Source organism: Bufo bufo, chromosome 1, assembly GCF_905171765.1.
Source record: "Bufo bufo chromosome 1, aBufBuf1.1, whole genome shotgun sequence".
NCBI classification, from domain to species: Eukaryota; Metazoa; Chordata; class Amphibia; order Anura; family Bufonidae; genus Bufo; species Bufo bufo.
The window spans coordinates 665,102,212-665,116,324 of NC_053389.1; the positions used below are offsets into that span (position 1 = coordinate 665,102,212).

At 42.7% G+C, this 14,113-nt stretch overlaps 1 protein-coding gene across 2 annotated transcripts; it reads left to right on the forward strand.

The window, feature by feature from the left end:
* Positions 1 to 192: 192 nt before the first annotated feature.
* BLOC1S6 (biogenesis of lysosomal organelles complex 1 subunit 6) lies at positions 193 to 9,358 on the forward strand. 2 transcript variants are annotated; one of them, XM_040414029.1, is made up of 5 exons: positions 193 to 384; positions 2,089 to 2,233; positions 3,282 to 3,369; positions 7,853 to 7,939; positions 8,363 to 9,358. In XM_040414029.1, exons 1-5 carry the CDS (start codon positions 309 to 311, stop codon positions 8,480 to 8,482), a joined length of 516 nt encoding a protein of 171 aa, XP_040269963.1. In that variant the 5' UTR covers positions 193 to 308; the 3' UTR covers positions 8,483 to 9,358. The 2 variants fall into 2 exon arrangements, with proteins under 2 accessions (XP_040269963.1, XP_040269964.1); XM_040414030.1 differs by having other exon boundaries at positions 214 to 388.
* The last annotated feature ends 4,755 nt before the right edge of the window (positions 9,359 to 14,113 follow it).

The window sequence follows — 14,113 nt, forward strand, 5'->3', positions numbered from 1 at the left end:
TCGTTTTGAGAAGCTGGCTGAGCCTTGTAGTTCCATTAGAACAAAACATATTGGCCCCGCTTTTGCACTTGGAGCTGTCACCTTTCTGTACTAGAGACCTCTAGCGGTGTAATGGGTGTACTGAAGCGAAACATATTTTTTTTTCGTTCAAGCTTTATTTAAAACAACTTTAAACAAACAGAAATAATCTGAGGAGAAAGTAAACGAGTTGCTTCCGGGTTTCTAGTCCCCTGGATCACGTGTCATAGGCAGACTGCGGCTGAAACCAGCTTTATGTGTCCGCTCCAAGGCAGCAAGGGCTGGATTTCATGGAGGAAGGAGGGAAGAGTGATGGCCAAGTAGTAGAGAGCAGCACATCCTCCCAAGGGCATAATGTTGCCGCAGGTAGGTAGGTAGCCGTGTAGTGACTGCCCCGAGCAATTGCTGGACCCCAGTGTACATTGGATATCTGTAGTGGTCACCCTCTGGGTATTGGAGTACTAAATATGTGTGACATGCTAGTATCTAATGCATGGCACTGCCAGGCCACAGTCTGAGCTACAGGGAACCTGATTTTAGTTTTTGGCACCTGCAGGGTATGATCTGATCACCCCACTCATGAGAGGATTGATTACCATGTAGCATCATTACATTAGAATGGTTTTTGCCAACCTGTGACTTCAGATGTTGCAAAACTTCAACTCCCATCATGACCTGATGTCTGCAGATTGTTGATGCATGATGGAGTTGTAGTTTTGCAACACATGGAGAGTTTGGAGATCATTGCAGAGATTTCAGTTGTTCAGTAAGTATAATCTAATTTCTGCAAAGTTAGATCTGTATTATAAGCGCCTGCTCATGCTTTCATGTGGGCTCATTGTAATGATGCGGATGTCATCTCCCTGTCACATGAGACTGTCACTATATGCAGTGTCTTCCTACAGAATGGCTCCTTTGAGGCTGTATTCACATTTCACTCCAGTGGTGACCCTGTGAACAGATGAGGTCTGTTAACAGTCACTTAGTTGCGAACAGTCAATCGCACTATTTTTTTTTGCACACCATTTTCGGCCATAATTGAGACATTAACCTCATGTGTATGGTTAGCACTGCTGTCAGGGTCTATTTTGTCAGATTTCCATTGCTTCTATAGCATTTCCTTGGGTGTACAGACGTACAAACCAGACATTGTGTGAATATCGCCTTAGCTATGAAGCAATACTTCAGACAATAAAAAAAATGCCACATCATGGAATTGCAGTTTTTATTTTGCTAAGCATATTTTCACTTTAAATGGAATCTGTTAGCAGTTTTGGCCAAGCTAAATTGCTGGAAGGGCTGGGTCATGGTGAGCAGTACAAACATACCTTTAAGGTCTCATGCACACGGCGGTACCGTGTTTTGCGGTCTGCAAAATACAAATACAGATCGTGTGCGTTCCATATTTTGCGGAACTGAAGGTCTGGCCCTTAATCGACCAGTCCTATCCTTGTCAATGATATGGACAAGGATAGGTCGGAGGTACCGTAGAACGGAGGTACGGATGCGGACAGCACACGGAGTGCTGGCCGCATCTTTTGCGGCCCCTTTAAAGTGAATGAGTACGCATCCGAACCGCTAAAAACACAGCTGGGATGCATACCCAAACTACATTCGTGTGCATGAGGCCTTACAATGCTATTATTATCAGTAGCAGTGTTACTATGAACCTTTATTCCACCAGGTTCTGCTTCTGCAAAGGCACTTGGAGTGACAGCTGTAGCATCCATCCAGTAGGCCACTACAGCTTTCACCGAAGCAGCACCTCCTAGGCACTTGCTAGAACAGAATATTTCGGAATAAGAGTTTATATTCACACTGATAATAAAAGCTTCACAAATGGTATTTTTATCCTGTTAAACGCAATCAATCATTATGGAAGACTTATACTGCTATTCAGTGAAGTCCCATGTAATTGTGATGCATAATCGAAAATAATTGTAAGAATATCAGAGAAGTGTTTCCACTTATGCATAAAGCCTGTTCTGTATTCTTAGTACATAGTGTGCTTTCAAAGTGATGTGAACCACATCATTAAATGTGTTCATGCTTTCGGTAAATGTTCTCCAGGAGAAAGTATTGAGGTTGTAGATGAAGGATTGCCAGATGACCTGCCTTCTCTGGACTCAAGAGCTGTGGAGCAGCTGAGTGCAGGGCTTATTTCTCACTACTTGCCCAATCTTCAGGACGCCAAGCTTTCCTTACAGGAGCTCACGTATGTATGAATGCATCTACATTAATTCTTTTAGGGAGGTACGAACTGTGTAGCAGTCTGCAGCCTAATTATACAGATTGTCCTAAAGCTACCTAGGACTGCTCCCGCCTCTGACGACGGCATGATCTGCCTGTGGAGTAGCTGATCTTTGCTCTTCTTGATCAACTTTTTTTCACCAGTTGCACAAGTAAGCAGTCAGAGGGAGAATTCCTGCACACAGACTGCCAACAGACATTTCTGGCAGGACGTAGCTGTCAATTGAGCCTTCACACTGCCATAAAATTAAATGTGTTGTCCCATTACAACAACTTATCCCCTATCCACAAAATAGGGGATAAGTGTCTGACCACTGCGGATCCTGCCAATCATGAGAACGGGCAGTGTTCCCCCTGTTTGAATGGAGTGCCGAACACCTGTACAGTGCCGTTCCCTTCTGCTCTATGGGGCCTATGGAGACAGCGCTCCCATAGAATTGAATGGAGCGGTGGACACACATGGGAAAATGGGTCCCTGTTCTTGTGATCAGCGGGGCCCCAGTGGTTGGAACCACGCTATTCAGACACTTGTCCCCTATCATGTGCATAGGAGATGAGTTGTTGTGATGGAACAACCCTAAAGGGGTTAAACAGGCTTTTAAAATTGATGACTATCAATATTAGATTGATGCAGTCCAACTCTCTGCACCCCCGACGATGAGCTGCTGGAAAGGGCTTTGGCAGCCTGGCAAGTGTTGCAGCCTCTTGATTGTGTACATTGGTCCAGACATTGAGGTTCATACTGCCAAAAATCAGGCTGCGAGTATCGGCAGTGCAGGCTATTTAAACTTTGCAGCTTTGTCCCGTTCACATGATCTGATATTCATGGCCTATTCTAAGAATAGGCCATCAGTAATCCATTACTGTGTCTATAGTTGGAGCAGGATTATTAATCACTGTCAGATCACTAAAACTAACAGTTTGGAACTGCTATACAATTGCCTTTCTGCTATTAAAATAAATTGGCACACAAAAGGATTGTTTTTTATAATACCCTATATATTTTGTTGCAGGCAAAATCAAGTGGTATTGTTAGACACGCTTGAGCAAGAAATTTCCAAATTTCGAGAGTGTAATTCAATTCTTGATATCAACGCCCTGGTAAGTTTCACATAACTGCTTTTAAAGTACAGTCGTGGCCAAAAGTTTTGAGAATTACATAAATATTGGAAATTGGAAAAGTTGCTGCTTAAGTTTTTATAATAGCAATTTGCATATACTCCAGAATGTTATGAAGAGTGATCAGATGAATTGCATAGTCCTTCTTTGCCATGAAAATTAACTTAATCCCAAAAAAAACCTTTCCACTGCATTTCATTGCTGTCATTAAAGGACCTGCTGAGATCATTTCAGTAATCGTCTTGTTAACTCAGGTGAGAATGTTGACGAGCACAAGGCTGGAGATCATTATGTCAGGCTGATTGGGTTAAAATGGCAGACTTGACATGTTAAAAGGAGGGTGATGCTTGAAATCATTGTTCTTCCATTGTTAACCATGGTGACCTGCAAAGAAACGCGTGCAGCCATCATTGCGTTGCATAAAAATGGCTTCACAGGCAAGGATATTGTGGCTACTAAGATTGCACCTCAATCAACAATTTATAGGATCATCAAGAACTTCAAAGAAAAAGGTTAAATTCTTGTTAAGAAGGCTTCAGGGCATCCAAGAAAGTCCAGCAAGCGCCAGGATCGTCTCCTAAAGAGGATTCAGGTGCGGGATCAGAGTGCCACCAGTGCAGAGCTTGCTCAGGAATGGCAGCAGGCAGGTGTGAGCGCATCTGCACGCACAGTGAGGCGAAGACTTTTGGAAGATGGCCTGGTGTCAAGAAGGGCAGCAAAGAAGCCACTTCTCTCCAAAAAAACCATCAGGGGCAGATTGATCTTCTGCAGAATGTTTGGTAAATGGACTGCTGAGGACTGGGGCAAAGTCATATTCTCCGATGAAGCCTCTTTCCGATTGTTTGGGGAATCTGGAAAAAGGCTTGTCCGGAGAAGAAAAGGTGAGCGCTACCATCAGTCCTGTGTCATGCCAACAGTGAAGCATCCTGAGACCATTCATGTGTGGGGTTGCTTCTCATCCAAGGGAGTGGGCTCACTCACAATTTTGCCCAAAAACACAGCCATGAATAAAAAATGGTACCAAAACACCCTCCAACAGCAACTTCTTCCAACAATCCAACAACAGTTTGGTGAAGAACAATGCATTTTCCAGCACGATGGAGCACCGTGCCATAAGGCAAAAGTGATAACTAAGTGGCTCGGGGACCAAAACGATGACATTTTGGGTCCATGGCCTGGAAACTCCCCAGATCTTAATCCCATTGAGAACTTGTGGTCAATCCTCAAGAGGCGGGTGGACAAACAAAAACCCACTAATTCTGACAAACTCCAAGAAATGATTATGAAAGAATGGGTTGCTATCAGTCAGGAATTGGCCCAGAAGTTGATTGAGAGCATGCCCAGTCGAATTGCAGAGGTCCTGAAAAAGAAGGGACAACACTGCAAATACTGACTCTTTACATAAATGTCATGTAATTGTCGATAAAAGCCTTTGAAACGTATGAAGTGCATGTAATTATATTTCACTACATCACAGAAACAAAGATCTAAAAGTAGTTTAGCAGCAAACTTTGTGAAAACTAATATTTTTGTCATTCTCAAAACTTTTGGCCACGACTGTACATATGGCGATATGAAAATGTGGGGAAGTATATTTAGGCTATAGACTGAGCAGATTACCTTCTGATGTTAACTAAGTTCACATGAAAGCGGTTATCTCACAAAAATAGCACCGTCAATTACATAGAAGCAAACGGAGCGTTGGACCGACGTGCACTACTGCTCTATTCAGACAGGCAACTTGGGATCCCTCCATTCTTAGGTTTGCTGAAGGTGCCAGTGGTCAGACCCTCAGCAGTCAAACATCCTGTGGCTAGGTGATAAATACCTTTCATGGGATAATTCCTTTTTTGTTTTTTCCTTTTGCCTAGTTTCCAGTGTTTTTTTTTTTTTTGTTGTTTTTTTTTTTTTATGGTAAGACCCACTTCACAGATATCAGTTGTGTCCAGCCAGCTATTTTATTTTGGGATCTGGACACAACTGATATATGTGTACTGCATTGTAGTGTACAGATCCAGCATCAACACATTGATGGAGCCGGACAGAATAACCGAGCATGGAGCATTTTTGTGTCCGGCTATTTGAGATCCGGCATCACGACTGATGAGCCGGGTGTATGAGAATGAGCCCATAGAAAACTATTGGATCAGTTTTGGCTCAGTTCTGCTGTTTTCTGCTTCATGCTGGAGGGCTACTGACATATGTGAGATATGTGAAGAAGGCCTAAGAAAAGCAAAGTCCATAGCTCTAATCTCTCTGTTCTTGTCATCATTAACAATGGATGAGTTTGAAACAGATTCGTCATACAGGGCCCTGATTTAAATGTCTATGTAAAACTGAAAAAAGCCAAGGGACTGGACACTCTTCATTCAGGCAACTGGTAAAATCATGCACCTCCAATAATCAGCTCAATAGTAAATGAGAACACGTGTAAAGATGCAAAAGTAACTTGACTTCTGCTGACATCCCAGCCTTCTAATTTTCATTTCAGGTCAGGTGGATCATGGTAATTATTTGCACACATTTGTATATATCAAAATGGAAATTGAGTTTATTATACATCTAATGTCATATTTAGAACTTAAAGTTTGCCCCAGATTAGAAACAAATGGCTGATTGCTTCCAAAAACAGCGTCGCACCTTTCCACAGGTTGGTTGCGGTATAGCAGCTCATTCACTTCAACGAAGCTGAGCTGTAATACCTGACACAGCCCATAGACTGGTGTGGCACTGCTTCTAGAAGAGAGCGGCCATGGTTTTTAAACCCCTTCAGGACATGTACAGCGGAAGTCCAGTCTTTAAACATGGCGCCCACTCGCACGTGCAGTGGGCGACATAGCCGCAGGGTTTCTGCTGTTTAAAATAGAAGACACCCGTAGCACATATATGCGATCAGCCATAAGTCTGATTGCATATATTTCCCCCTTTTTAGATGCCATGGTCAAATGTGACCATGGCATCAGAGCAGTGGGGAAGCGGGTGGCAGCACTGTATTGTTATATTGAAAATGAAGTGTTCAATGATGGCTATATAGCCATGAATGAACACAATGGGCAACCTAATGATTGCCAGTTATAGTCACCCAGGGTGACTTAAAAAAAGCTTTTAAAAAAAAAAAAAAAAATCTAAAAGTTCAAATCGCCCCCCTTTCCTAAAAATAATTAACCGATAAAAAAAAAAAACATCATGGGCATTGCCGCGTGCAAAAATGCCCATACAATTCAAATATAACAATATTAATGTCAAATGGCGTAACAGGAAAAACATAAAAACCAATACGCCATTTTATTTTCACTTCTGCTCCCCAAGAATTTTTTATAAAAAGTGATCAAAAAGTCGCACACACTTCAAAATGGTATCACTGAAAAGTACAGATCGCCCTGCAAAAAAATGAGCCATCACAGAGCCCCGCACACATATCTGCAAAAACGTTATAGGGGTCAGAATATGGTGAAATTAATTTTTTTTTCCTGAAGGCTTCAAATATTTTAATTTTTTTTTCAGTATTCAAAAAGTGTGGTATTGTTGTAACCGTACTGACCTGGAATGATGTAAAAAAAAAAAACATTGTCAGAATTGCGTATTTTCCCAATTTCACCCCATTTGGAACTTTTACCCTGCTTTCCACTACATTGTATGCTACCGTAAATGGTGCCATTAGAAAGTACAACTTGTCCCGCAAAAAATAAGCCCTCATAAGGCTATGTGAACGGAAAAATAAAAAAGTTAGGACTATGGGAAGACAGGGAGTGAAAAATTTTAACGCAAAAATGGAAAATCGCAAGGTTCTCTAAGGGTTAAAGGGGTTGTCCGGGTTCAGAGCTGAACCCGGACATACCCATAATTTCACCCAGGCAGCCTCCCTGACTTGAGCATCGGAGCAGTTCATGCTCCGATGGTCTCCTTTGCCCTGCGCTAAATCGTGCAGGGCAAGGTCTCTTTTGTTTACAATCACACACTGCCGGGCGGAACCTTCCGCCCGGCAGTGTGTTCGGTGACGTCACCGGCTCTGATGGGCGGGCTTTAGCGCTGCCCTAGCCGTTTTACTGGCTAGGGTAGCACTAAAGCCCGCCCATCAGTGCCGGTGATGTCACCGGGCTTCCTGGCAGCCCCATGGAGAGCCCAGTACATCACCGGCTCTCCAAAAAATGCCTTTGCCCTGCACGATTTAGCGCAGGGCAAAGGAGAGCATCGGAGCATAAACTGCTCTGATGCTCAAGTCAGGGAGGCTGCCTGGGTGAAAATGGAGGGATGTCCGGGTTCAGCTCTGAACCCGGACAACCCCTTTAAAGCATATACTGACTAATGCTAATCTCCCAGCCCCCTAACTTTTAACCATCATGGTAAGTATCATCATTTACACGTAGTGGCATATTTCAGAAAAAAAATGGAGGCCATCGTTGGGAAACTCTTCTCTGTTACATTTACTTGTTGCCTAAATAAATCTTGTTTTTCTCTTACTTAGTTTTCAGAAGCCAAATATTACCACAACAAATTAGTGAACATTAGGAAGGAAATGATTCTGCTCCATGAAAAGACCTCCAAATTAAAAGTAAGTTTTAGATCGGGAAGTTTTACTCCTACATGATGCATTTGAGAGAAGTGGAGCCTGGATATATAAGGCATTGGGAAGAAGAACCCTGAATTCCCTATGCTCTCAACACCACTGCCTACCAATAAGGCTTTCTAGAAATTTTTTCATGGTTTTGTCGTAAAAGTCATTTTTGGAAAACACTTTTCAGTGTTTCAGTTGGGGGAAGCCTTTCAGTTGCTGCTGCCATTACATGGGAAATGTATCATTAAATGCAGGCCATTTCTATAGGTGGATAGCTGATGTCTGGTAGCGCAGGAGCCAGAGGTGTAGCTGTGCATGCCTTCACCTGGGCCAAATTTGGAGTTTGGTACCCCAACCAAAGACGTCTTCATGATACAATGTAGATGTGTTTACTGCTGATGATAGTCTTATTTGTTTCAGAAACGTGCACTGAAGCTCCAGCAAAAAAAGCAGGAGGAAAACCTAAAGCAAGAACAGCAAAGAGAGCGGGAGTTTGAAAGAGAGAAACAGCTGACTGCTAAACCGGCAAAAAGGACATGAAAAATAACTCGCGCTTCTGTCTGTTCCACGCACCAGTAAATCCACGTCTGTTTAAGGAGGCTCGTCTGACCCTTCACGAAAATGACAACTGCTCTGTCTTGCCGTCTTTGTTGTATGTTATATTGTGTTTAGAGGCGAAGAATAGAAGATTTTAGTGTTTTGTTTTTTTTTTTGTTTTTTTTCTATGCTTAGTTTTTTTACCATGTAATTTTTCCTATGCTTACCTTAGTTTCCACTGCCTTGTAGCCAGATATTCTTTACTCCATTGCAGGACTGCTGTCTATGTAATTTTTCTGGGCAAATTTTTTTTTTTTGGAGCACTTGAGATTATAATGTTCCACAGGTACAAGCCCCACAAGACTTTCTGCATGTGAAATTGCTATGCTTTTTCTGAGCCATAGGATACTTTTTTAGATTTCTATTTACCATCTCATCAGTTACAGATTTTTAGAGGTGACCTTGTGCCAAGATGCATAGTATGTAATCATCTAAAGGAAAATGTCCAGATTTAAAAGCTCTGTTTACTGTATTATTCATGCATCTAGATTCAAACCACCAGATAATTAACATTTCTAGGGGTATGAACAACATGTAATGTATGATTTGCTTCCAGCACACTGACTAGACCGAACACCATCAGCAGTTAATGACATGGACGTGTGCTTCTCTGTTTGAACACTAGGTGGCACAATTTTCTTTCTAAAGGCCTATATACTCTGGATGCAAACCATTTGCACTTCAGCGGTTACATATTCATCTTTCATGTCTAGTGTAATAGCTGTATTTCAACTGTATTGTAAGGTGGATAAAGAACAATCCACTTCAGTATCAGGATACCAAGCCTAAAATAAAAGTTGCTTTATAGTTATACCATCATTCTCTGCCAACATTTCTTATGTACTTTTGGATTTTTTTTTTTTTTTTCCAAAAAGTGCTAGGCCCAGATTTGCAAGATAAATCCTATATAGGACATTGATGGAATATTGTTACCGTTTCCCCTCATGTATGATGGATGTGCGGCCCACCTCTGGAACCTAGTCTTATCTCCAGAACTGGGCCCCCAATACGAAGGAGTGCGCATGCACTGCTTGCTCTCCATTCGCTGCTATGGGATTTTCAAAAATAGCCAAATGAGCGTGTTTGGCTATTTTAAGAACGACTATAGCAGTGAATGAAGGGTTGACACCTTTGCACAGTGTGCTCTTTTGATATTTATCTCTCATTCTGGAGATAGCTGCAGGTCCCACCTCTAGGACCCACTCCTATCTGACATTGATGGCACACTGCTAGGATATGCCATCAATGTCCCAGATGGAAATACTCCTGTAAAGGGGTTTTCCAGTTAGCTGAATTTTTGTAAAGTATTTCTTTTAACTTTTATTGCTACGATTTCAGTCAATGGATGTCGTATATCTGGACTTCTCCAAAGCATTTGACACTGTACCACATAAAAGGTTAGTATATAAAATGAGAATGCTCGGACTGGGAGAAAACATCTGTATGTGGGTAAGTAACTGGCTCAATGATAGAAAACAGAGGGTGGTTATTAATGGTACACACTCAGATTGGGTCACTGTCACTAGTGGGGTACCTCAGGGGTCAGTATTGGGCCCTATTCTCTTCAATATATTTATTAATGATCTTGTAGAAGGCTTGCATAGTAAAGTATCAATTTTCGCAGATGACACTAAACTGTGTAAAGTAATTAACAGTGAAGAGGACAGTATACTACTACAGAGGGATCTGGATAGACTGGAGGCTGTGGCAGATGAGGTTTAACACTGACAAATGTAAGGTTATGCACATGGAAAGGTATAATACAAGTCAGCCGTACATACTAAACGGTAAAACACTGGGTAAGGCTACTTTCACACTAGCGTCAATATATTCCGGTGTTTATATCCATTATAGGGTCTCAATACCGGAAAAAAATGCTTCCGTTTTGTCCCCATTCATTGCCAATGAAGACAAAACAAAACTGAACAGAACGGAGTGCTCCTAAATGCATTCCGTTCCGTTTGGTTACGTTATACCTTATACCGGAGAGCAAACTGCAGCATGCTGCAGTTGGCTTTTCGTCATGGGATGCGGAGCAAGACAGATCCGTCATGACCCACAATGCAAGTCAATGGGGACAGATCTGTTTTCTCTGACACAAAAGAAAACGGATCCATCCCCTATTGACTTTCAATGGAGTTCATGATGGATCCGTCTTGGCTATGTTAAAGATAATACAACTGGATCCGTTCATAATGGATGCAGACGGTTGTATCAGTAAAGAAAGCGTTTTTGCCGAGCCCTGCCGGATCCATCAAAAATGCTAGTGTGAAAGAAACCTAACACTAACAATGGAAAAGGACTTAAGAATTTTAGTAAACAGCAAACTAAGGGCTTGTTCACACGACCGTTGTTCCTCTGTTGCTTTATTGCGGCCCGCATACAGGGGGTCTGCAGAACACGGGGCACTGGCCGTGTGCATTCCGCATCACGGATGCGGACCTATTCACTTGAATGGGTCCGGAGATACGGTGCGGTACGGAACGGAACCCTACGGAAGCTCTATGGAGTGCTTCCGTGGGTTCCGTTCCGTGCCTCCGCACCGCAAAAAGATAGAACTTGCTCTATCTTTTTGCAGAACGGATGGATCGCGGATCCCATTCAAGTGAATGGGGTCGCGATCTGCATGCGGCAGCCCCATGGCCGGTGCCCGTGCATTGCGGACCGCAGTTTGCGGTCCACAGCACAGGCACAGAGGGGCAACGGTAGTTAGAACAAGCTCTAAGCTGCAGAAACCAGTGTCAGGCAGCTGCTGCCAAGGCCAAACAGATAATGGGTTGCATTAAAAGGGGCATAGATACTAGGGATGAGCAAATCGACTTTGGATGAAACATCCAAAGTCAATTTGCATAAAACTTTGTTCTAATACTGTATGGAGCAGGAGCTCCGTACAGTATTAGAATGTATTGGCTTCGCGAAGTGTCGCGAGACTTCGCGCAATAACTTCATAAATTAATTTGTACTGTTAAAAAAACAAGGATCTTCTATCTTTATTCAGCAGGACCTGCGCTGACGTCATCAAAGGTCCTTTTGCAGGTCCTGAAAGAAAAAGGAAGAAAGAAGACCATGCCTGCTGCGCGAACAAGTGGATGAGGTGAGTTAATTTTTTATTTTATTTTTTAACCCCTCAAGCCACATTTTAGTAAGCATTCTGTATTAAGAATGCTATTATTTTCCTTTATAACCATGTTATAAGGGAAAATAATAAAATTAATAGAACACCAAACCCGAACTTCAGTGAAGAAGTCCGGGTTCGGGTCTGGGTACCATATTCAGTTTTTTTTCACGCGCGTGCAAAATGCATTGCACTCGCACAGAAAAAACTGAACATCGGAACGCAATCGCAGTCAGTTTTGACTGCAATGCACACGCGACGCATCCGGAGCAAATCTGGGACGCCCATGTGAAAGAGGCCTAATAATATTACAGGCTATAGCTACTAGAGATGGGTCATTGATCGAGGGAGTTATTCTAATTGCCTGATTGGAGTCAAGAAAGAATTTCTTTCCCCTTCGGGTACTTTCACACTAGCGTTTTTCTTTTCCGGCATAGAGTTCCGTCACAGGGGCTCTATACCGGAAAAGAACTTATCAGTTTTATCCCCATGCATTCTGAATGGAGAGTAATCCATTCAGTTTGCATCAGGATGTCTTCAGTTCAGTCATTTTGACTGATCAGGCAAAAGATAAAACCGTAGCATGCTACGGTTTTATCTCTGGCGAAAAAACTGAAGACTTGCCTGAATGCCGGATCCGTCATTTTTCCCCATAGGAATGTATTAGTGCCGGATCCGGCATTCAAAATACTGGAATGCCGGGTCCGTCCTTCCGGCCTGTGCATGCGCAGACCGGTAAAAATGTGGAAAAAAAAAATACAAGACTGATCCGTCTCACAAATGCTTTCAGTCACATCAAAATCGGCGGATCCGGCGGGCAGTTCCGACGACGGAACTGCCCGCCGGATCACACTGCCGCAAGTGTGAAAGTAGCCTTAGATGAGGAAAATTGGTTCTACCTCACAGGGTTTTTTGCCTTCTTCTGGATCAGCTTGCAGGATAAGAGGCTGAACTGGATGGACAAATGTCTTTTTTTCAGCCTTACAAACTATTGGGGTCATTTATTTTAAAACCAGCATTTTAGATGCCGGTATTTTTTCTGTCCTAAAGGGCTAAAAGCAATCTTTATGTAAACTGTAAGGGTAACCATAGTGGCTGTTAGTTTTTACAGATAAGTATAACCATGAAACAAATAAATAAGATGGCGTATATCATCAATCACCCCTAGGCTCCCATTTGTAAAAAAAAATACACCGGTATACTTTTTTCCTGAATACTTTTGTATAGAACAGGGAAGCTGACTGATGTATATAGTCAGCTGGACTCCTCTTGACATTGTTTGGTGAATAGGGGTCTATAGATATGTCTGATGTATGTGCCAGAAGAACATGAGCAGACACACCAATCAAAAACATGAGTGCAAGACCTAATGGCCACAACAGTACATTAAACTTACACTATATGGACAAAGGTATTGGGACACCCACACATTATACCTATAGGAGCTTTTATGACATCCCACCCTAATTCCACAGGCATTAATGTGGAGTCATCCTCCCACCCACACCACTCACCCTTTGCAGCTAAAGCTACTTTCACACTAGTGTTTTGGCTTTCCGTTTCTGAGATCTGTTCAGAGCTCTCACAAGCGGTCCAAAACGGATCAGTTTTGCCCTAATGCATTCTGAATGGAAAAGGATCCGCTCAGAATGCATCAGTTTGCCTCCGTTCAGTCACCATTCCGCTCTGGAGGCCTGCAGCGTTTCTTTGTCGGCCATGTGGTGCGGAAAATGTAAGTCAATGGGGACGGATCTGTTTTCTCTGACACAATAGAAAACGGATCCGTCCCCCATTGACTTTCAATGGTATTCAAGACCGATCCGTCATGGCTATAGAAGACATAATACAACTGGATCCGTTCATGACGGATGCATGCGGTTGTATTATTGTAATGGAAGTGATTTTGCAGATACTTGATGGATCCGCAAAAAAACGCTAATGTGAAAGTAGCTTAAGGCCCCTTTCACACGGGCGTTGCGGATTGGGGCCGGATGCATTCAGGGAAAATGGTGCGATTTTGACACTAAAACAGGTCAGTTTTCACTGCGATTGCGTTCCATGTTTGCGTTTTTTCCACGCGGGTGCAAAACATTGTAATGTGTTTTGCACGCGCGTGAGAAAAATCGGTATGTTTTGTACCCAGACCATGGTTGTAAGGGAAAATAATAGCATTCTTAATACAGAATGCATAGTACAATAGCGCTGGAGGGGTTAAAAAAAAATAATAATAATTTGACTCGCCTTAATCCACTTGATCGCGCAGCCCGACTTCTCTTCTGTCTTCTTCTTTGAGGAATAGGACCTTTGATGACGTCACTGCGCTCATCACATGAATTTTTTTTACCATGGTGATGGATCATGTGACGGACCATGTGATAAGTGCAGTGACGTCATCAAAAGTCTTTTTTCTGTGCACAGCAAAGAAGACAGAAGAGAAGCCGGGCTGCGCGATCAAGTGG